General features: G+C 51.2%; 3 protein-coding genes across 5 annotated transcripts in view; 2 read left to right on the forward strand and 1 right to left on the reverse strand.

The window, feature by feature from the left end:
• The window catches only part of MORC2 (MORC family CW-type zinc finger 2), a 30,908-nt gene extending 21,466 nt beyond the window's left edge, over positions 1-9,442 (forward strand). For both annotated transcript variants that reach the window (XM_072351432.1, XM_072351431.1), the window contains exons 13-26: positions 931-1,071; positions 1,456-1,610; positions 1,754-1,882; positions 2,902-3,007; positions 4,178-4,310; positions 4,626-4,700; positions 4,808-5,188; positions 5,460-5,612; positions 5,710-5,764; positions 6,262-6,403; positions 6,862-7,053; positions 7,150-7,243; positions 8,439-8,627; positions 9,116-9,442. In XM_072351432.1, the coding sequence (XP_072207533.1) occupies positions 931-1,071; positions 1,456-1,610; positions 1,754-1,882; positions 2,902-3,007; positions 4,178-4,310; positions 4,626-4,700; positions 4,808-5,188; positions 5,460-5,612; positions 5,710-5,764; positions 6,262-6,403; positions 6,862-7,053; positions 7,150-7,243; positions 8,439-8,627; positions 9,116-9,184 (2,014 nt within the window). In that variant the 3' untranslated portion in view covers positions 9,185-9,442. The remainder of the gene's footprint in view (positions 1-930; positions 1,072-1,455; positions 1,611-1,753; positions 1,883-2,901; positions 3,008-4,177; positions 4,311-4,625; positions 4,701-4,807; positions 5,189-5,459; positions 5,613-5,709; positions 5,765-6,261; positions 6,404-6,861; positions 7,054-7,149; positions 7,244-8,438; positions 8,628-9,115) is intronic.
• A 4,260-nt stretch (positions 9,443-13,702) lies between these two features.
• Positions 13,703-14,850, reverse strand: LOC140259797 (apelin receptor A-like). The gene has a single exon (XM_072351442.1). The coding sequence runs from the start codon at positions 14,826-14,828 to the stop codon at positions 13,731-13,733; it is 1,098 nt and encodes a 365-aa protein (XP_072207543.1). The 5' UTR covers positions 14,829-14,850; the 3' UTR covers positions 13,703-13,730.
• On the forward strand, positions 13,772-22,729 carry MAJIN (membrane anchored junction protein). Of its 2 annotated transcripts, XM_072351450.1 has the most exons (10): positions 13,772-13,904; positions 18,994-19,039; positions 19,275-19,350; positions 19,814-19,939; positions 20,156-20,187; positions 20,528-20,637; positions 20,996-21,050; positions 21,741-21,813; positions 21,900-22,044; positions 22,494-22,729. In XM_072351450.1, the coding sequence occupies exons 4-10, from the start codon at positions 19,843-19,845 to the stop codon at positions 22,534-22,536; spliced, it is 555 nt and encodes a 184-aa protein (XP_072207551.1). In that variant the 5' UTR covers positions 13,772-13,904; positions 18,994-19,039; positions 19,275-19,350; positions 19,814-19,842; the 3' UTR covers positions 22,537-22,729. The 2 variants fall into 2 exon arrangements, with proteins under 2 accessions (XP_072207551.1, XP_072207550.1); XM_072351449.1 differs by lacking the exons at positions 13,772-13,904; positions 18,994-19,039 and having other exon boundaries at positions 19,231-19,939.
• Positions 22,730-22,759: the final 30 nt, after the last annotated feature.

Below are 22,759 nucleotides of genomic sequence, written 5' to 3' on the forward strand. Positions count from 1 at the left end.
TTAATGCATTTTAATATCTTAAATAATTGCAATTCAGAAGCGGCAGAGCTGTGATCTTCGGCTTCCATTTAAATTGTGCATGTAAGGTTTGTCTTTTAGTTCTTACTTCTGATAACATTGATAATGTATGAAGTGTAACTTGTCAGTGGATCTGCCTTCCTTTCAGTGGGCAAAATGCTTTTCCTTTAAGAGAGCTGAACAGCTAACAGTGATCTTAAAATAAAGAAGAAAGCTTCTGTACGGCCTTTGTCCCAAAGCCCTTGTGTAAGGTCAGGTCCTAAATCCAGCACAAAGGACAACTACACAAGTCCTATAGTATATAGCTGTATATATAACCTATAATATATGTAATATAATGGCTGATTGGGCTTTAGACTCTAGTCTTAGAGCTACAGGTTACTACAACGTAGCGCTCATGAATGCTCAGCTCAGGGTCTCTCAGTGTCTGATAGAGGTAGCAGAAGGTAGCAGATAAGGAGAAAGAATTCCAAGCATCTTCAACCGGACGTGGCACTGAGGGACGTGGTGTGATGGGGGTTGGTGGTCAGACCTGCTGAGCTTAGGGCTCTTTTCCAGCCTTAATCATTCCACGATTCCGCTCTAAAGATTAAGAGCTTAGAGAAGCCAAACACCTCCCTGGGGCTGTGCATGCGGGTGTAAGGCAGGACAGGGGCACAGACAACACTGTGTAATAGTTAAAGCTTTTTGCCTCGTGTTTGGTTATACCTTCAGCCTAAAACTAAGGTGTCCTCATTACAGTGATCAGGTTGCCTCAGCAAGTAACGTTCAGCCTAAATTGATGCCTGCATTGCAAAGCCTTTGTGCTGCATTCATCTTCAGCTGTAGCACACGCTCAACAGAAGTCCTGGCTTTTAGAAATGAGAACGGGATATTTTCGAGCTCCTCAGAGCTCCTCTCGTTGTGTTTCAGGGCACTGAAGGAACCCAAAGAACTCAACTTTATTTTTGGTGTGAATATTGAGCAGCGCGAGTTGGACGGCATGTTCATTTATAACTGCAGTCGGCTGATAAAGATGTATGAGAAGGTGGGCCCACAGCTGGAGGGTGGCATGTGAGTTTTTGGAGATTTTTCAGCAGTATTTTTGCATGTTCTTACACATAACTTAGGTCTTCCGATGATCTTTGTTTCTGCATTAACCGTTCTTTGTGAGCATGAGATTTTCCCTTTCTCAACCCTTTGTTTGGAGTCTGACCAATATAACCCGTGTTCTAACATTGCCCAGTGCTTCCATGTTTTCCCAGTTAAAAATGAGTTCTCTCTGTACCAGCTCAAGCCTGAACTGCAGAGCTGATAAACGTCTAAGAACAGTTCTGCTGCAAGGACGCGTGTGTGTGTGTGTGGTTGTGTATGTCCCATCTGCTGTTCTCAGTGCTGTTTGTCTCAACCATGACCTCCCATTTCAATACTGTTCCTGACTGTGTGTTCCTCTGGCAGGGCATGTGGTGGCGTAGTCGGTGTCGTGGATGTGCCCTATCTGGTTCTGGAGCCAACTCATAATAAACAAGACTTTGCTGATGCCAAAGAATACCGACACTTGTTGAAGGCCATGGGGGAGCACTTAGCTCAGTACTGGAAGGATGTAGCTATAGGTAATGAAGCTTTACCTCCTTCCAAGGGAAGGAGGGGGAGACTTTGGCTGGGAGGGAACTGAGGGAGTGAACAGCCAAGAGCGAATGTGATGATTTTTATGCTTATTAACTCCGTATTGAATGGAAGCTTGTTTGTTTTCCAGCCCAGAGGGGTATCATCAAGTTCTGGGATGAATTTGGTTATCTGTCAGCAAACTGGAACCAGCCTCCATCCAGCGAGCTGCGCTACAAACGGCGCAGAGCCATGGAGATCCCCACCACCATCCAGTGCGGTGCGTGAGAACGGCTGCAGTTGGGAGGCTGCTCCTCCGTGGGGATGGATAGATGGGAGGAGGTTTGAGATGAGCTCATCTATCGTGGTTCCCTGCTAGGGCTTGTTGTCTCCTTTTCTGAGTTCCCTCTGCCTTTTACCCAGCAGCTGCTGGCACATTTAAATGTCTTAAAATAAGGTTTTGGTCCTGCATAGTCTGCATCTTACAGTCATCTTTTTAGCTTCACTTCTGTGTGCTGCTGAGTGGACTAAGCCCTTATTCCAGCTGGGAGAAGGGAGATCTCAACATAACCACTTCCTCATTTCATAGAGGGACACTGAACTCCCATGACCGTTTTCCCACGGGAACTGGGAATGAGGATGTAGCAAGGAACGTGGAGCCAATCGTTGGGAATTACTTTGTCATGCTCTCCTCCCTAGATGGTTTGCTCAGCAACTTCCAGGTTCTTCACACATAGGAGGAGCTTTCCTGTTATTCTTCATCATCTTTGCTGTTGACATCTGCTGTGGTTTGCAAAGTCCTCCCAGAGCCTGATTTAAAAACGCTTGCCTTTTATTACTTATTATGACGTTGGTTTCCTGGTAGTCCAGCAGTGCCCTGAAAACCAAACTCAGTGCGTCTGACTCATCTAAAACCTCTTACGTTATCTAATGTTAGTGGTTACGTCTCTGAGTTCTTGAGCGTTGGTGCCAGGATGGGGCAGCCCATCTTCTGAGATGAGCGGTGATTTCAGGAGGGGCTGCTCCATGTTTAAGTGCTGTCATTGTAGCAGTGCAGTGCTCAAGTATCAGTTAATGCCAGGCTTCATCAGGTTATTGTTATGGTTGCTTTGCTTACCAGGTTTGAGTTCTTCCTCGAAGTGGAGGTGTATGTTGTGTGTATTTTGCCACTAGTCTTAACTGTCATTTAATATGTTTTGGAAATAGATGTGATCCTTGGGCATTGAACAGGCTTGAGAAGTGCTGTGGAAAGGGAACTTGATTGTGCGTTTCTGACTTGCAAAGTGTTTACTTTAACAGACGTATGCCTGAAATGGAGGACTCTCCCATTCCAGCTGAGTTCGGTGGAGAAGAATTACCCTGATAGTTGGGTGTGCTCTATGAACCCCGACCCTGAACAAAATAGGTAAGAATCAGTTAATATAAATAATGCCTTATTTGCCTATTTATGGTCAGGAGGTTTTTGGGAACAGCTGGAGTGACAGACAGTAGTTCTGTACCTGTATGGGACGCCTGTGGGCTGTGCTTGCAGTCTGACCACATAATGATGAGGTACTAATTGGTGGTGCTGACATGCGGGTGGACGTGGCAAATGAGTGTGTGCTCTCAGAGCGTTGGCTGGTGATGCAAAACTGGAAGAGTGGCTCTTTTGCCAAAGGGTTGTGCTGCCCTCCAGAGGGACCTGGACGTGCTGGTGGAGTGGGCTGACAGGAACCTCATGATAGTCAGCAAGAATTGCAGGGTCCTGCACCTGGGGAGGAACAGCCTGAGGCACCAGGGTATGGTGGGAGAGCCCAGTTGAAAGGAAGCTGTTCAGAAAAGACCTGAGGGTCCTGCTGGGCACCAGCTTGATCATGAGCTGGCAGCGTGCAAAGATGACCAGCGGTGTTCTGGGCTGTGTCAGGAAGAATGCTGCAAGCAAGAGAAGCAGTGTTGCATTGAGATAAGCAATGGATACAAACTGAAATAGAGGAGGATCCTCCTTGAATATCAGGCAACACTTTGACCACGAGGGTGACTGTGCACCAGCACAGGCTGCCCAGGGGGTCTGGAGTTTCCCTGTGGGTACTTTGAAGCCATCTGGACGTGGTCCTGGTTATCCTATTGTAGGATGTGGTCCTGGTTATCCTATTGTAGGCATCTCTGTGTGAGTAGAAGGGTTGGACTGGATGGCCTCCAGAAGGTCTGTTCCAACCTCAACCATTCAATGCTTCTGTGAAATTGAGTTCCTTTGTGGGTTTTCTGTGCTGTCACTGGAAATATGATTGTACCAATAGTTCACGCAGCCAAATTGTTACCCATCTTTGTACTGGCCTATCCCCAAACTTAGTTGAATATGGCCCCAGGGCTTTGAACTGGTAATTCCCAATGTAAATGGCTTGGTGTATTAGTAATGCTTTTGATCCTTACATTGTGCATTTCCCAGGGAGAAAACAGCTACCTCTGGGATTGTGGGCACTGCAGAAAGAAAAAGGGGTTTTAGTGCTGTGCAAGGGATGGGTTTTAGTGCCGCAAGTGAGAGAAGTGGAGGTTCTGCTGTCTGTACTGAAGTTGTCTTGCATTCCTTTGGTGTTAGGTGTGATGCTCCGGAGCAGAAGCAGAAATTACCACTGGGAACCTTGAAGAAAGACTCAAAATCGCAGGAGGAAAAACAGAAACAGCTGTCAGAGAAAATCCGGCAGCAGCAGGAGAAACTGGAAGCACTGCAGGTAAACCTGGAGGTCCCCCTCTAAGCACAGCGGGCTTTGAGGAACCTGGTGCCAGCAGATGATACTGAGAGTAATGTCCTCTCACAGTGTGTGTGCTGTGTCACGTTCGTTGGGTGGGCTTGTTTTAGTACAATATCTCAAGTCTTATCTCCTGTTAGGAAGGTGGGAGTTGACTGCTGGTGTCCCAGTCTTGAGAGACAACAGAAAATGCCTTCTTTACAATTGCTGATCTTGTTTGAAATGGGCAAACTGTTTGCTAGGCTGGGTTCACGTAGCTTTTAAAAGGAAGCTTTTTGGGTTTTCTCTCTTTAACAGAAAACCACGCCAGTTCGATCTCAAGCTGACTTAAAGAAGCTGCCTCTGGAAGTGACCACACGGCCTGCAGGGGAGGTAATGGGGATACCACTGTAGGCTACTCTTCCACGCTGCCCTTAGCTCAGAGCCTGACTTTTCTGTCTGTTCTCTCTGTATACCTTGATTTGTTTTGGAACACCCAGCAAGTGACTCGATCCCAGCGCCCGCGATCTCCTCCCTTACCCGATGTCATCAAGAATGCTCCCAGCAGACCACCCTCACTTACACCTCCTTCCAAGTCCGTCAGTCAGCTGAAAAAGAGTTCTTCTACTTGGACACATATTAACACTCCCAGATTGGCGAGCATACTCTCCAAGGAGGAGGCCAGCACTTCCAAGACACACCACGACGCTATGACAGTCGGGAGGTCTAACAGCACTTCAAAGACTCATTCTAAGCAAACTACACAAACCAAACCCTCCTCTGCTGTCCCGCAGAGCCCCAAAAGCCCCCGTGAGACACCCAACTCAAAAACTGCCAAGGCATCAACACCAAAGAAATCTGCTGCTGTCAAATCTCCCCAGGTGAGATTCAGTGGGATGAAAACCATCAGCTCCTTACCTGCTGTTCTGCATAGCCCATGTTGCTGTGTCACATCACAAGGAGATAATGGAGCAGTAGGGTTGAGGGATCCTGTTATTATCGTATGGCACCCTGTAAAACCTTGGATAGTGAAGATATGTGGGGTTGGTTTATGCCGAGTTGGTTTCCTGTTTGTTTTTTAAATAACCTGGTGAATAGATTTTGTTTGATAACGTACCTGAGGTTCAGCTGGAGCTTGTTTGCCTCCTTCAGGCCTCCACCCCACGCAAGAGGACCGTGCAGGCTGCTGAGGAGCTGTCTGAGGAAGAAGTGGAGTGTAAGAAGGAGAGGACAAAACGGGGCAAGTATGTAGCAGTGAAAGAGGAGAAAGAGGAGAAGAAGGATCCCAGTGAGGTGGAGGTGGAGGTGAGAGCGCACGGGGTGCTGCAGCAGGAGGTGTTTGTCAAGTGTTTGCTGTTTGTCTCGTCAGCTGACATCTAATGTGACCTCGCTTTGCTTGTAGCTCACAGACAGCGCAGGGGAGGAAGATGTGGCAGAACTGAAGAAAGCTCAGAAAGGTGAGAAATGAACTCATGATACAGTGAAATAGAGGAGATTCAGAGCTGGGTTCGCTGATTAAACATGTCGTTTCATTAATGAGCTTTCTAAAGAAGAGGGGCTGAGAGACCTCTAGCAAAGAGGCTGTTTCATCTTCTGCCAGGCTGGTTAATTCTGCAGCTCGTTGCCAAGGTGCTGAATGGAGAGTGACCCTGTAGAAACCTATAGGAAGATACCCAGTCTAACATGAGTTATGATGCCCAGTCTGAACAGCATGGCACACAGCCCAGGGTACAGCAGAAACACTGAGAGTGCCGTGCCATTTCTGTGTGTATTAACGTTTCTCAGTAGAAGTTCAGCTCTGTGATAGTGATGTTGTTATGGTTCATGTGCTGTTTGAAGCAGCTGTCGCAGTTTTAGGTCAGCTCCCAGTCCCTGCCTTCTGTAAAGGTGAAGCCAAATGTGGTCTCCAGCATCTGCATATTTGCCAACATCTTTACTGTCTCTTTCCTTCCAGACAAAGGGCTGCACGTGGAGGTCCGTGTGAACAAGGAGTGGTTCACAGGCCGTGTCACAGCAGTGGAAATGGGCAAGCATGCGGTACGCTGGAAGGTGAAGTTTGATTATGTTCCTACGGACACCACCCCAAGAGATCGCTGGTAATTATCTTCAGCTGCTGCGTTTTGGAGGCTTGTTGCCCTTTCAAGGGGAAGGCTCTGGTTTACTTACATAGATGATGAAGACAGAAATGCGTTGCTGTCACATCAGGGAGCGTGTGTGCACTCAGGACAGTCCAGCTGCTTTGCAAAGAGTGAACACAACAAACTCGGTACAATCTGCTCATCACTTGAACGTGATGCTCCCATGGAGGAAGCTGTTGTGTAATCTAGAGGTCTCGGTGACAAATTTGTGCAGATTCTGATGAAGCTGTTAAGTGTCCCTGGAGGTGTTCAAGGCCAGGTTGGATGGGGCCGTGGGCAGCCTGGTCTGATATTAAATAGGGGGGTTGGAAATCCACAATCCTTGAAGTCCCTTCCAACCAGAGCCATTCTGTGATTGTGTTTCAGGTATGACTGATGTAGATAAATATATCTGATTTTCTTTTTCCCCTTCTCAGGGTAGAGAAAGGCAGTGAGGATGTGAGACTGATGAAACCTCCCTCTCCAGAGTACCAGAGTCCAGACACACAGCAGGAAGAGGAGGTTGTTGTGGCTGAACCTTCTACCTCAGAATGTGTTGGAATTGAACCAGACACTACAGGCCCAAGCAGTGGCCAAGAAACAGTAGACTTACTAGTCCAGATCCTTCGGTGAGTTCATGGTTTCCCTGTGAGCTGCTGCAGCCTGATGGCTTCACTTTTTCAGACTCAAACTCCGGCTTGGTTTTGTTTTTCTTTCCTGCATAGGAATTGTTTGCGATACTTCTTGCCTCCAAATTTTCCTGTTTCCAAGAAGGAATTGAGTTCCATGAGCTCGGAAGGGTTGCTGGCATTTCCCTTGGTGAGTTCAGTACATCCAGAAAATAAACTGGAGTTTGTTGGGGTTTTTTTTCCCCCTCATTCTTATGGAAAGTCTACATCCACAGGCCGCAGGATTGTGCACCTCAAAAGCTTGTTTGTATCCTTAGCAGACTAGTGTAGCTGAGGGGGAAAAAGAATTCATAACTGGTGCCTTAGGTCTTCTGTTATCATACATCTGCATGGGAAAGCTGTTGGCTGCTACCACCTGAAGTTCTTGTCCATTGCTGTTAAGTTTTTAACGAGGTCAGTTCCGAGATCTGTAGAAATGGAACGTAGGCACATCTGCTCCTTTACCCCCAACCTTTAAGTCCAACTTACAAAGAGACCATCTGAGAGATAAGAGGCAGCACAGAAGCCACAACCCCCTTGTGCTTCTTTAGATGACCAGGCTCACAGAGATGGAGTAGAATTTCAAGATTCACAGCCCACCAGTGATTCACCTTAAGGCTCTTGGTTGAGCAAGGAACAAATGGGATTCTGCATGGGGGTCAGTATCCTGATTTCCTTGATCTATGTGCTAAAGCTGAAATTCTCCCCGAGTCCTTACCAGCCAGAATAGCTGAAACGTGTTTGTTACGAGTCAGTGCCGTGAGCTGCAGCGCTGTGCTGTGTTCAGGAAATACTTCATAAGCTTGGAGGGCTTTTTCTTCCACTGTAGTTTGAATGACTGGAAGGAGGCCCCCACTAAATAGCTCTGTGGGTTTCCTTCCCTAACCCAGAGGCACGTGGTCTCTGAACAGTATCGGAAGTGGTGGGAGTAAACCAACAGGGGTGAAGTCTTCTCTGCTCGAACAGTCTATCCGTCCTTTGGTGGCTGAGTCTGCAGCAACATCTTTGTGCTGGTGATGGAAAATGTGGAATACTGATACTGGCTTCTCTGGCTTGTCTCTTGTCTGACATCCTGCCAAACCACAGTATGCCTAATCCAAATTCAGTCCGCTTCTGTTGTATTTCTGGTCTTTGGGAGTGTGAAAACCTGTGTGATTTCTGTGCTTCACACTGTAGGCAGATGAGGAATGTAAATGTGAGCATGGTGAGGAATGCAGCCAAGGAGCACAGAAGGGCTGTGTTACCTCGCGGTGTTCAGTCCTGCTGGTAGCTGCAACTACTGGGGTCTCATTTACGTTTCATGCTTCTTTTAATGTGTCTTTTGTTGTTGTTTTTATGTTCCATAGAAAGACTATTTCAAACAGTACGAGATAGGTCTGCAGAACCTGTGCAATTCATATCAGACTCGTGCTGATGCCCGGGCCAAAGCCTGTGAAGAAAACCTGCGCAACACTGAGATAAAGCTGAAGGAAACAGAGGAGAAACTGCAGAAGCTGAGGACTAACATTGTGGCTTTGCTGCAGAAAGTGCAGGAGGTGGGTGAACCACAGCACCGAGACCTTCATCAGACCGAGGTTCGTCCAGGCACTGGGTGTTGTAGTCCAGCACTGAGCTGTTCTCCAGCTCTTTCTTTTTCACCCAGAGGGTGGTGATGCACTGGAACAGGTTGCCCAAGGAGGCTGTGGATGCCCCATCCCTGCAGGCAGTCAAGGCCAGGCTGGATGTGGCTCTGGGCAGCCTGGTCTGCTGGTTGGCGACCTGCACACAGCAGGGGGTTGAATCAAGATAACCATTGTGGTCCTTTGCAACCCAGGCCATTGTGTGATCCTGATGCTTTCTCAGTGTGGTGCCACTTGGGTCCAGACCAGCAGAAGCAGCTGTGTGCAGGATGCAAAGGCTGCTCAGGATGGGTGCTGCAGGAGATGCTGTGTTGCTGGACAAGGAGGGGTTTTGTTCTTTCCATCCTCACGCTGCTCTTCAAGATTCACTTTTTCACTGAGATTTCTTGTTGTTTTAATTTCAGGACATTGATATTAATACAGATGATGAACTGGATGCTTATATCGAGGACTTGATCACAAAAGGAGACTGAATATCCCCATGACACATCCTCAGCAGGCACAGAATTGCTGGTTGCTTCAATGGAGATGTGGATTCCTGCAGTGGAAGACTACGGCAGCAGATGAGAGAACAGCACTGCCATTGTTTTGGTGTACAGGTTGTTGTGACTGAAAAAGGCATTTGTGCTTTTGGCAGGAACGTTTTTAACATGATAATTCTTAGAATTTCTTTCTTCCTTTTGTTTATAAATATTTATTTTTAAAATAAATGGGAACTGTGCCTGGTATGATGGGAGGGTTGCTGTGTGGTTTTAGCAAAGTAATAAAATGTGGGTCCCCTTTTTGCATCTGAGATATCCATTAAACCTGGAAGACCAGAATGTCCTGCCTAGCAAGTTGTCTCATAAGAATCTGACATGAAGTTAAAGCTGGGTCTTAAACAGTGCTAGAGGAGGCCAGGACTTGAGACTTCTCTTGGTGTGGAGAAAAACAGTTAAGAGACCCGAGCTACAGAGTATAGAGATCCAAACAGTCTGTGTGAGCACGAGCGGAGGGGATGAAATTGTGAGGGTTCTCAAAGCTGAGTGTGGGGGTAGGGGTTGGCATTCGCCTGTGCAGTTGCTGAGTGTGGGGTCTATGTAAGCAGGTGCAGTGTCGTGGTGCTGACAGTACAAAGGATGAGGATCCTTTAAAGAGAGCATGGCTGTTGGTGTAGCTTGCAGTAAATTGTGATGATCAGAGGAAGAAAGCTGGAGTTCAAGTTCTTTCCTAGCAATTATTGCACGTTATTGCTGCTGTTTCTTTGGGACGTCGTTGCAACAGCAGCAGAGCCCCTTGACCAGCTGAAAATAAAGTGACCCTGTGTTCTGTCCCGAGTCCCTCAGGTTGGTGCTTTGATCCTCTTGCTGTTCCAGTTAATTTTATTTGAAGTACTGGAACTTGGAGTCCTGAACTGCTCGTTTCTGTCTGGCCCTCGGCTCTGCAACAAGGATGTTGCCTTTCCCCTCTTGCTCCAAGCTGGAGGCTGCGCTGCAGCTCCTTGCAGACCACTTCTTGCACAGATGACGTGGGTTGAGTTCATTGGGCAGCTGTCTGCTCAGCTCTGCTCAGACAAGGTGAGCACAAACTCCCTGCTCAGAAACCTTTACCTGACTGCTTAATGAGTCACAGCGTGACCAAGACGTGCCCACCTCCAGGAGCACCAAATGAGCTGCACCGCTGCCGTTCCTTTGTAGGCTGTGGTAGATGTTGCAGGGGGGGAAACCAGTTCAAAGTGAACATCTGTTACCAGACAGCTCTGAGTTCTGCATACCACAGGAAAAACAGAAAGCAGAAGAGGGAAGATTGGTTCATTTCCCTGCGTTTCAGGTCCTCGTGACAGCATACAGGTTGGGGCTGATGGCTTTTGTTCAGGTTGAGGATCCTCGTGTGCATGAAGGTATGAAGCATCCTTCCATAAATGCAGGAGCAAACTCCACCAGCTTCTCAAGCTCTTTACGTGTGTTGGAGGTGTGTGAATGGGGATTGCACGGTGCTGCTCAGGGGAAGGTGTTCCCTCTGCAGAACCTGAGTTCTTTGTTAAGGTGAGAAGAAATCTTCGTCCTTCCCAGATGAGCAGCAGGAATTCTGAAGAACTGGATTGCGTTGAAGTACAGAGAGAGGATGTAAGCTTCAATTCATAACGTTGGGAGTTATGAATTAATACATACCAGCGTGGAACCAATAGTCCTCACGTGTTTGAGTTTGGTCCCACACTCCTCCTCCCTCCTTCAGGAAGGTGTTACATTATTTTACTCTCCTGTTTTCTGGGATCTCCTTTTCGGTTGTAAATTTCCTTCATGGCATTTCATCTCTTCGGTCTCGTACCAAATCTTTTTTGGTCGAGTTATATTTCTTCCCTGGAGTTGAACGTTCATCAGCACAGCTGATGTGTGCAGCTGTTGTCTCCTCTCACCTTCAGTTCTGCTAGGAACAGGAAGCCAAGAACTCTGAGGTGTTAATGAAACCGTTCTCAAGACCTTCCTGCTATTTCTTTGCAGCGGTTTTAGTTTTACTTAAAATCATGGAATCATTTGAGTTGGAAGGGACAGTGAAGGCCGTCTGGTCCAACTCCATCACACTGAACAGGGACACCCACAGCTGATGAGCTGCTCAGAGCCCCGTCCCCTCACCTTGGGTGTCTGCAGGGACGGGGCCTCCTTGCAGTTGCAAATACATGTATTTAAAAATGAGGCAGGAAAATAAATGCTTGAACGTCAACTTTTGGGTCTTTGTGATTGTTCCAGGATAACTTTGCCTCAGTCTCAAGAGGAAAGAAGGAAGAGCCTGAAGGCAGCATCTGAGGGAGCTCCTGTCTAAAGGCAGCCCCGTGTTGGTGGTGTTTTGTGTGTCTTCAAAACCCACGTGAGCGCCAGGAGGGTCTTTGCACAAGTTTGTTCCAGTAGTAGCACAATTGTGATTCCTATCTTACTGTTCACCCAGTGTGTGTTGTATCATGGAATAAGGCCAAAGCTTGTAGCAACTGGTGCCTCTGTGAGTGAAGGACGTGGTCCTGTGCCTGCAGCTATCTTCAGTTCCCTCATTTATGGCCTCAGGGTCCCGAGATGTCACGTTTGACCAGTGCCTTCAGGTCAGGGGCATTAAGGCCTTTCTGAGGCCAGTGTTGTGACCAAGCCCTCAGAGCGAAGCACCTGCTGTGTTGGTACCCAAGGAGCAGGCTCAGGCTGCTTGTGGATGTGGCTCCAAGGCTGCAGCTGAGGCTGGCTGGGGAAGCAGTGCTGTGCGGGCCTGGACTGCTCAGCCCCCCCCGGTCTGCTCTGTGGGGCTGAGGGAACCTGCAGCCCAGCTGCTGTGGGGGCTCATGAAGTGCTGCATTGTCTGCACAGGGGCTGTGGGCGCCTGGGAACGTGGGTACGTGCAGAGGTGCCAGCCTTGTGCTGCCATGTCTCCAGGGCAACACCTCGGGGCAGCGGAGGAATCCCCAGCCCTGCAGGGCAGCCCCAGCCCGACCCTGGCTTTGTGGGCTCCGTGCTGTTTGTTTGGAGACAAGAGGACGAGGCCTTCCTTTTCCTGCCAGCTGCCTGGAAGCGGCTCCGCCGACATGAAAAGCTCCACTGCTGTCTGCCCTGCAGGAGAGAAGGGACCCACTGAGTGCTGCACTGAGCCTTGTGCCAAGGCACCGCGAGGGGCACAGTGGGCCCTTGTCCCTGTGCCAAGAGCAGCTGACAGCTTCCCATCACTGCCACAAGCTCCTGGCAGCAGCAGCATCCTCAGCCCCACGGTGGCACAGGGCAACCTGAGCCTGGCCCAGCTGCAGGAGCTGTTGTGCCACAGCTGCTCATCCTGAGGCTGCAGCCCTAGGGTGGGTCCTGGCTGTGGGGACCCCTTGGAGTTCTATGCGCCCTTGTGCTGTAGGGCTGCATTGTCCTTTGGTTCCTAGCCATTACCTCCTCCCCTCCCCCAGCTCCGCTGGCCTTGTGCAAGCCACTGTCCCACCATACCTGAGCCAGGGGACAAGCAGAGAGTGGCCCAACAGCACGGCCAGGGTCAGTATGTCACCACCAAACCCATCCCAAAGCTCTGCATCTGTCCAAACCTCAGCAATGAGAGCAGATCTGGAAGCTGGAGGCAGTGCCTGGCTCCTGGCCCTGACCCAGCAGCTGCTTTTCCTCCATGGGCATTCAGGAGCACAGACACTCTTGCACGTATCTCCCAGGTATGAAGCAGTGAAACAGAAAACCAGGGCAGGACCCCAAGCTGTTTCAGCTCCTTCTCCCAACATGGGTTGGCACCCAGGGGCAGCAGGGAAGGGTCCACTCAGCCCAGAGCAGAGCTAGGGTGTGGGAAGAGCCTGCAGGACACAACCTTGGGGCTGGCAGATGCTTTCCATGCTGGGATGCCTTCCCTCAGCCCTCCATCCCAGTGCACACGCTGCCCACAGCAGGGCCACCTCCATCACCACCCCCTCTGCCGGGAGCCTGGCATCTCGCCCCTCATGCCCACGGCTGCAGGGATGTGGATCTGGGCTGGTTGGAGCTCACAACCCGGGGCACAGCAGCCTCTTGCAGAGGCTGAACGGGCGGCAGGAAAGCAGGATGGAGCTGGAGATGTGACCTGCTCAGGTGGAGCTACCTGAGCAAGGTAAGGAGCTGCAGGAAGGCTCCAGGTGACCGCACAGGGCTGGGCTCAGCACGCTGTGGCCACAACCTTGGGTGTGAGTGCTGGGACGGGGTAAGAACCCCACTGGATTTGCAGAGCCGGGGCTCAAAGTGCCGCTCACCCATCCTCGTACGAACGGAGAAGCCCTTGGACCGCCAGCACCCACCCGGCCCCAGGACGAGGCTGCCCCGCGCCAGCAGTTCGGGGTAACCCCGCTGCGGCACTCCAGGAGCGCAGCCTCAGCACAGCTCACATCGCTGCAGGGCTAATCCTGCCGAACCCGGTGCCACCTTAGCGCAGAACGCCTCCAGCGCTAAAATGCAGCCGGGGCAGAGCCGCGTGGGCTCCGGCCGCGATGGGACGAAGAAGGGAGCGAGCTCCGAGGGCGGCACGGCCGTTTATTGGGAGGAAGGGGCGCCGCTACACCTTGGTGCCCCCCGAGGAGGGCAGCTCGGAGCGCTGCGTCGGAGCGCTCAGCGTGGAGGAGGCGGCGGGGGGCGGCCGGGCTCCGCGCAGCCCCAGCAGCGCTCGGCACTGAGCGCGGAAGCGGCCGTCGAGGAAGGCGTAGAGCAGCGGGTTGAGGCAGCTGTTGAGGTAGGCGAGGCAGGTGGCGTAGGGATGCAGGCGGGAGATGAGGCCGAGCAGCGCGCACGGCAGCTCCAGCAGCCCGGCCGCGGCCAGCACGAAGAGGCTCTTCAGCAGGTGGAAGGGCAGCCAGCAGCCGGCGAACACCCCGACCAGCGCGGCGATCAGCCGCAACAACCTCCTCCTGGCCGCCGCTTCGGCTCGGCGGGGCCGCAGGTGGCGGCGGACGGCGCTGCCGACGCAGCAGTAACACACGGCCATCAGCAGCAGCGGAGCGGCGAAGCCCAGCGCGGTGGTGCCGAGGCTGAGCGCCGCCGCCGCCCGCTCCGCGCCGCCGCCGTCCCCCCCGAGCCGCAGGTCGCACAGCGTGCGGTTCCGAGCGTCCCTCCGCGCCTCGCGGAGCAGCAGAGCGGGCAGAGCCGCCGCCGCCGCCGCCGCCCAGAGCGCGGCCAGCGGGCCCAGAGCCGCGGGGCGGCGGAGACGGGCGGAGGCGGCGCGGGGCGGCGGGGGGGCGGCGCGGAGCACGGCGCGGTAGCGCTCGGCGCTGAGGCCGCCCAGGCAGAAGGCGGAGGCGAACATGTTGAGCAGCACCAGGTAGCTGCTGAGCTTGCAGAGCGCCGCGCCGAACGGCCAGTGGAAGCGCAGCGCCGTGTAGGCGGCCCACAGCGGCAGCGTGGCCACGAAGGCCAGGTCGGCCAGCGCCAGGTTGCCGATGTAGGCGTCGGCAGAGCGCCGCTTGGCTCGGGGGCCGCGCCACACCGTCAGCAGCACCAGCGCGTTGCCAGCCAGCCCCAGCACGAAGACCAGCGCGTAGAGAGCGGGCAGCAGCGCGAACGACGCCTCCCAGTCCGCCTGCCAGGCGCACGCCGTCCCGTTGCCCTCCTCCTCCTCCTCCGCCTCCCCGTAGTAATAATCCGCCTCCGCGTACTCCATCGCCCCGCGCCGCCCCCCCTGCGCCCCGCGGCGCTCCCCCTTAATAAGGGGACCCCGCGCACCGCCCCGAGGAGGCGGAGAGCGGCGGGGGCGGCTCCGGGGGCGACGGAGGGGGTGCGGGTACCCAGAGTGCGGCCCTGAGGGGGCTGAGATGGGGCTGCGGGAGTGCGGTCTGTGCGGGTGGGAACGGGAGAGGGAGGGGATGGAGGGAGCGGAATGAAGGAGGGGATACGGGTAGGGATGTAACAGGGATGCGGTAGGGAAGCAGCGGGAATGCAGTAGGGAAGCAGCAAGGATGCAGTAAGGATACAGGCAGGGAAGCGGCAGGGAAGCAGCAGGGATGCAGTAGGGATGCAGTAAGGATACGGGCAGGGAAGCAGCAGAGATGCAGGCAGGGATGCAGTAAAGATGCAACAGGGATGCAGGCAGTAGGGATGCAGTAGTGCAAAAGCTTCCTGCTGAGCACAGCAGATGCCGCTCTGGGCACAGTGGCATCCCACCCTACCTCACACCTGCAGAGCTATTGCTGGTGTGGCCGTGCCAGATGTGAGCAGGACCTGCAGGTGTCAGGGAAGAAGGCAAAGCAATCCTCACAGCATCCTGGCCAAGGTGTCCGGAAGCAAATCGTCTGTCACCGGGTCTGGTTTCCTACAGATCACTCTGATCTTTTTTCCCATCTCTCAGACAAGAACACCCTTGTTTTGAAGGGACCCTCACAGAAGCCACTTCCCCTGTGTGGGTCCCGGGGTGGCACGCAGCCAGCAGCAGTGCTGCCAGCAGTGGGGGTTCGGGGCTGCTGCACACAGCAGAGGTTCTTCCCTCGCTGGGATGGGGCAGGTTCCCATTCCTGCTCCCCAGTGTGGCTGATTGTCCCTGTGCTGCAGCGGCCCTGTGCTGTGGAGCTGACGCAGTGCTCCTGTGAGCTGTGCTGGCCACATCTGTTGTCCTTTTCCCATAAGGGCTGCTGGGATGCCCTGCTCTGGGTTTTGGCACCATCTTCTCTGGGACATCTTTAACCATCCACCACTATGCAAAGATGGAAACGTCTTTGTCCAACATTCTGTCCTGCCAGGAGAAGCTGGGGGAGCTATTTCTGCATTGGGGGATAGGGGAGGCTCAGGGTTTTGGGGGCTGCCCTGCCTTCTTTGCAGGGATTGTGGAGGGCTGGGCTGGCTGGTGCTTGACCAAGGGTGCAAAAGAGTCATGTCATATTATTTCACACCTTTTGGTACGGTGTCTCCAGCAAACCCAACTGCCATCCAGGACAGCAATAACCTGCTTGTCTCGATCCTCTGGCATTTTACTTTAAGGTCCAGTGCTGCGACCAGCGCGGTGCCCTCAGCCCAGCAGATCACACACAGTGAGCACATCTTTCCTCCTGCCGGCCCACATTTCAGCATCGGATCTCCTTGTTGTTCATGCAGAGGATTGTAGCTTCCCTATGTGGCTTCTGCAGGACCCGACATCACATCTGCCTGTACTCTCCATCTCTATTCTGAAAGTATCCTCCGCTTTCTCTGTCTGTTTATGCGGCGCTGAGGCTCCAGCTGGTGCAGCGGGGAGTGCTGTGTCCCTGGCACTTGCAGAAGCATTCACAGGAGGTGCCACTTCCCGTCTGTCTCCCCACTGACTTCATCTGTCGCTGCTTTCTTCCAGCAGCAGCTGCACCTCCACTGAACTTTCCATAGAGGCTCTTCAGTCCTTCCTTTTCCTTGAGATCGTTGCTCTGCAACAGACAGAAGACGAACGAGCAGCTTTTTCTCCCATTTCTCGTATCCCTGAATTTGCACCTGGGTTATTTTTCCAGGGCTCTGATGCACACAGCCTCGTCTGCCTACCCTGCAGTATCTCACAGTCTCACACACTCCCGGCCCTGAGGGCACCGCAGCTTTGCCACCCACTTACCAGGGAGAGCGGCTCTGTTGGGAACCAGGAGGAGAAGGAGCCCTGGGGTGAGCTGAAGCCCTGCAGATCCAGCTAGGGCAGAGCCAGGGGGAGCAGTCGGCCCTGTTGCATCGCTGTTGGGCAAAGCAGAGGGAACCTGTTCCTTTCCCAGGGCAGATGCAGTTATGAGGACAAGTTAGTCAGCTTCATAAACAAATGTACAGGAGGCCAGTTAAAACCTGAGGCCATTTCCCTGCGAAGATAATGAGGTTGGTTTGCAAATCAGGGGAGCAAAAGGAAAATGCTGTTAATGTTGTTCTTGGGTTATAAGCCAGCAATTGCCTGCAGGTGTGAGGCTTTCTTAACCACACAGAGAAAAGGAGAAGGCAGCGCTGAGAGTTTCTCACATCCCCAGGGTTCAAAGGGGAAACACAGCGGGTACTGCTTCACCTCCCTACTAAATGGGGTGGTATTGCTCAGCTGTTTGAAGGCATTTGGAAGGACCAGCTCTTCATTTTGGTGCCCACAGGATGAGGGATGTGGGCAGATGGAATGGGCACGGGGGGGCTGGGGGCTCTCACAGTGCTGCCCTGAGGAGTGGGATGCCAATGTTCAGGGAGTGAGTGGATTCTCATGGTTTCAATGCTCTTTAGAGGCACAGGGTTGCAGGAAGGGCACTGTGATTATAATGGTATATTTAGCAAGGTGAAAGCATGGATCTATGGATATTGGTTCCAAATAGGTTCCTTTGCATCTGTTTATGCATTGCCTTTGATTGTTGCTTTGTTATTGGCCACTGGAGCTTTCTAGTTGTGTCTGTACAATACGAAAGGCTGCCAGGAAGGCTCCAGGTCTTGTTTTCCTCTCAGAAGACCCCGATGGTAACAACATGGAGTTGGTGCATTCCTGAGGCCCTCCCTCCCAGGCTGCCACCTGCACAGCTCAGGACGTGTCCTGGGGGCACTGGAGTGATGACCCAGGCCGTGTTCTGTGGGAGGCAGGAGGTGCTGCTCTGTTTTCCCCCCCCCCCCCCCATATCAGCTGCGGCCTTCCCTCTGTGCCTGCAGGGCTGCAGGCCGCGGCCTAGGCCCAGTACCGGCCTTGCTCCCATCTGTGGGCTCAGAGCTGTGCCGGGCTCTGTGCTGTCAGAGAGGCCTGGTGGGGAGAGAGCCAAAGACAGCCTTCTTCCTTTGGAAGTGATAAAAAGATGCCATTGAAACCATTTGCGTACCCGCTGCCTGAAACCAGGTTCCTTCACGCAGGAGGAGTTGTGTATAAGTTTAAGATCCGCTATGGCAACTTGCAGAGGTGAGGAGCTGAGGACTTTGATGAACCGCCTCTCAGTTTCTAGAAGGTGTGCTAAGGGCAGGCCTGAGAAATGGGAGGGGAGGAGACAGTGCTTCAGGCTGCTGGTATTCGAGGAACAGAACGAACAGCCTTGGGATGTGCAGAGGATGATGAGTTTGGATGGGGAAGGTGTAAAACGAGGATGGTGATGGTTGAAAGGTGGAAACATTGCCTTGGAGGGATCTGCCTGTATATCTGCTTGGTCAGACATGCAGAGATGGCAAACAGGTCCTTCTGTCAGAGGGCAGAGCCCAGACCAACTCACTCAAGAAGTTTTGGAGCTTTTAATTTGAGGGAGGCCTCAGAATCCTGGAGGCTGTAACAGAAGTTGGGGGTGTTTTGGCCAAAGGAGGTATTACTGCTTGGGGCTTTTTATTTCAGAACTAGGTGGTTTTAGGTCAGGTTCTGCAAAAGAAACGTTCTGTAGATAGCAGATTTGGTCTGAAGCTTTGCTTTGTTGCTGCCAGCTTCTGATAAAACATTGGTGTTCTTAAGCATTAATAAAAATGAGCAGAGCCAGAGGATCTGTGAGCACCACCTGGCTCCCTTCAGGTATCACGCCATTCAAGGCTGTGAGCATCAGCAGGCGGCAGTCCAAGGGCAATGCCCTCAAAAGCATTGTGCTGGGATCTTCCTCTTGCCTTCAAAAGCAGAGCCTGTTTACAGCTGTTTCTTGCTTTAAATCTGGAGCGTTTCTGATCTCCTATCTCTCATATCCACACTCACAGCGCAAACGGGCAGATAATTCAAAAGAATCCTGGGTACTTTTAAGAGCAACATTTTGAGGTTTTATCTCCTTGCTAAGAATTTTCCCTCTGCAGTGAGAAATGTGCCCTGTTTATGATGTCCTGTTGCCATTTAAACTCTGTCAAAGAACGTAATTCCCCCCTTCCCTTCCCCAGGTGGGACTAATTCTTTCTATCTGTTTTCACAGTGCTCCTGAACTCAACAACACCGAAATTGCTGTCAAGGAGTTTGAGGTAGGATATGAAGCCATTTCAGTCGGTATCTTTCTGTAGTGCAGCTCAGGTGATATGAAAGGAGTGGGGAGAAGGAAAAGCAAAACTGTATGTATGTATTCAGAATATCCTTTCCAACAATTAATCCAAACTGTAAAGTTATTTTATTTCAAAGCCTGAACAAACACTGAGCTCCAGTAGAGCTGTGGATATATTGTCAGTGTTATTCCCTCACTTCTTTTTTTGGTCTTTCTAGGAAGCAATTCGAGTCATCCTTGGAAACCTTGATGATTTACGTCCGTTTTCTACAGACCACTTCACCATCTTTCCATGTATCCTTTCCTGCTCATGAAAGAAAAGATTCCTTGAGTTGTAAATGTTGCAGTTGCTTCACTCAGCATCCATGTTCAGTACTGTGCAGGTCTTTAGCTGCTTTGAGCTTCACAATTTTATGTTACCTGAGGATCCACCTCAGCCGGCGCCTTCAGCAAAGAACTGATTTCAGAGGAGTCTTTTGAAGTGTTTTTAGACCAGTAACTCCGAGTTCCAAGTCAGATTTAGACAGAGAAAACCACAGAATGGCCAGAAGCGACCTTAAAGATCATCTATTTCCAGAAATGAAAGCACACATACTGAGTCATAGTGAGCCCACCAAACACAATGGCAAGCACAGCTTGTGCGCTGCTTTAGAACATTAATGAAATGAGAAACGTTCCTTACAGACTCAGCAGCTTTGTGCCACTGGTAGAGAAGGCAACGCAGTGCTTTGTTTGTAAGCCTTAATGTCGCTCTCAGATTTAAGCAAATGGGAAAGAGTGTCAGAAATGAGATTCAAACACAAGAATGTTGATCTCGTGCCTTATCCCTACATTTGCACCATGTATCTAGAGCTCAACTCATTCCAGCAAAGCTTGTCTTTGGGTAAGTCTGTCTGGTTACGTTTGGGTCATTTCCAGAACAAAGAAGTGTTTTCCAGTAGTTTTTTCCAGTAGTTTTTCAGTTTCAGTGCACTGTGTGTAAGTTCAGCAGGCTGTCCTGTTCTCAGGAAGTAAGGCATAAAGCAGAAACGTACTTAGAAGTTGGCTGGAGAAACTCCAGTGCAAACCATCACCAAGCTTTGTCATACTTCTGTTACAGGTAAAGAAGTAAACAGCGACACTTCTGAGCCTGTAAGTTGCGTGTGTGTGTTCTGAGTTACAGTCCATCCTGAAGCAGCAGAGTACACAGAGAGATTCCAGGCTGCAGCCAAAACTGCTGCAAGATGGGCAATGCTGAAGTTTTACATTTACTGCTAATTGGAAGTTATAAATTGGCACTACTGGCGCAGTTCTCTCTGGTTCATCTCTCTGAATATAGAAGCTTATATTTTACTCACAAGTCTTTTTTGTTTCCATTATGTAACGATGAACGGCTGCGCTAAATAGAAGCACACATCGATTCTGAATCTTGTTATTAAATAGAAAAGCCATAATCAAGCTTTGCCAGTGCAAACTTTGCAATGTTTTGAAGGTCAAGAGAAAAAATGAGATACCAGAAACTACTGAGATGGAAGAAATGGCAAAGAGGAGAAGAACTGAAGGTCAAACAGAGACCTCATACCCAACGCTGTGTATGGACAGGTCAGTCAACTACAAAACATTCTCCTAGGCCATACAGGAATATCTTTCCTATACCACCAACCTTTTGTGCTCATCATTACTGTACAGTCCATCTCCCTCTTCTCCCTTCTCTTTCATTGATGACACCTTTCCCACTCTTGGATTTCTTTGTGGGAATGTATACGCATTTTCCTTATCAATGAAAATTAGAACCCTGAGTACAAATCTATGCTCAGGGTGCGTATTTTGTTGCCTGGAGGTACTAAAGGCTTAATAAATAATAAAATGCTTATAGTGCCCACAGACACGATTGCTTGACTGCTTCCTTTTTGTAATCTCTCTGTAAACTCAGTTCTTATTTATTTCACTTCTTTTTTAGCCCTGGAGCTGAGAGTGCTCACCATGTAATTAGAGCAGAGCGTGGATTTGAAAAGGTAAGCTACAGGATACAAGCAACGGTATTTATTTAGTCCTAGATGCTTAAGATGGCAAGCATATAATGCCTTCAGGTAGGCTCTCCCCCTTTTCATCTGCATGTGTGATAATGACATCCTCGATTGCTGCTCATCACAATTAGTCTGGTCATGAGTTTTACAGAGAGACCACACAAGCGTTTCTGGTTCTTTAGCTAAGAAAGCTAAGGGTAAGCTTAACCTGTTCGAGAGAGTCTGAAGAATGGCCTGCCTTGACTTCAAGCCTCCAGATGCCTTCTTCATATCAGACCCCACAGAGGGCCTGCAGTAGGTGCTGACTTTGATGTCAGTACTTGGAGCTCACCACAACTCTGCGCAGACGGCCTTGTAGGCATCTACCTCTCCTCCTTAAAAAGCATAACGAGTTTTCTGACTACGTCATCAGTAGTAATGCTAACGAGGGGGCTGTTCCAGAGGGATCAGAGGTGCTTCCTACACCCTCTCCTCTCAAAATGCCTTGTCAGGAAGGGAGGATTTTCTTTCCCATCCTTCAGGCATCATTCTGACAGCCAGCTGACTGATCAGAATGGCTGGGATCCAACCTACACATCTGCCTTTAGATCTTTGCTTTTAGTTCTTAAAGCAAAAGCAAGTCAACAGACCCCTTCTGTGAGACACAATTTCAAGTTGTTGGGCTGTGTTTTCTTCCAGAATTATGCCAAAGCAATTCAGTGTGAGCATCATCCAGCATCCCTCAGCACGGGCTGCAAGCAAGAGAGTTTATGTAAGTAAGGAATCCCTGTGTTATTTCTTACACGAGGCGTTCAGGGGAGGGTGTGACTTTGTACTTCTTCCTCCTGTTCCTTTCAGGGAGACCTGAGGGCAATAACATGGAACAAAGAGCAGGAAGCAGTCAGCCTGCAGGTGAAACGCGGCTATTGCAGCAAATGGACCAAATCACAGCCAAAGGAACCGAGGAGCCCAAACCAGGAGCTCTCTCAAAGCTCTGGAGAAGGTACCTGTGTTGCAGTTCCTACTTAACGCTGCCTTACAGCGCAGCTTTTCTTTCCCCCCAGGGCCGCCTGTTCTCGTATCTCCTGCATTTTAAAGCAGAGCCGTATCCGTGTTTCTCACCCAGCGCTGGTGACACACTGGATCGGGTTGCCCAGGGAGGCTGTGGGTGCCCCATCCCTGCCGGCATTCAAAGGCTCCTGTCAGATACAGAGCGCCATCTGCAGCCGTGCTGCTGCGGGACTCGAACAGCTCCCAGCAGAGCCTTGCGGGGATCGATCTTTACTCCCACTCAGGGGATCCTAAAGCCCCTTTTCAATCCCAACACACGCCAGTCCCGGGTTATTCTCTGTTTCCTCTCCATGTTTCCATCTCGCTGTGCCGGCAGCCTCCTTCACTCCTCCCGCCCTCACATCGCGATCTCGTGCCTCACGCTCTGCTTTTGTCCCCTAGGCTGTTATCTCCGCTGCGGCACCTCTTTGGTGGGCAGCCCTGAGCTGCCCGCTGTGCACAGATCCACAGCTCCTACCGCCAACACCGCCCTATGTTTCCTCCGTTGCAACCGAGCTTTCCCCGTGCTTTGCCTCAGCTACCAAACGCTTCGCGTTCAGCTTCCTATCTGCGAACACCCGCTTTGCAGCTCTGCGCTCCGAGTCGCTGTTTGCTCCTAATAAACCAACCGTGCTCGCACCGCTCCTTATTCCGGCCGTGGGCGGGAC

The sequence above is a fragment of the Excalfactoria chinensis genome, chromosome 16, assembly GCF_039878825.1.
Source record: "Excalfactoria chinensis isolate bCotChi1 chromosome 16, bCotChi1.hap2, whole genome shotgun sequence".
Taxonomy (NCBI): Eukaryota; Metazoa; Chordata; class Aves; order Galliformes; family Phasianidae; genus Excalfactoria; species Excalfactoria chinensis.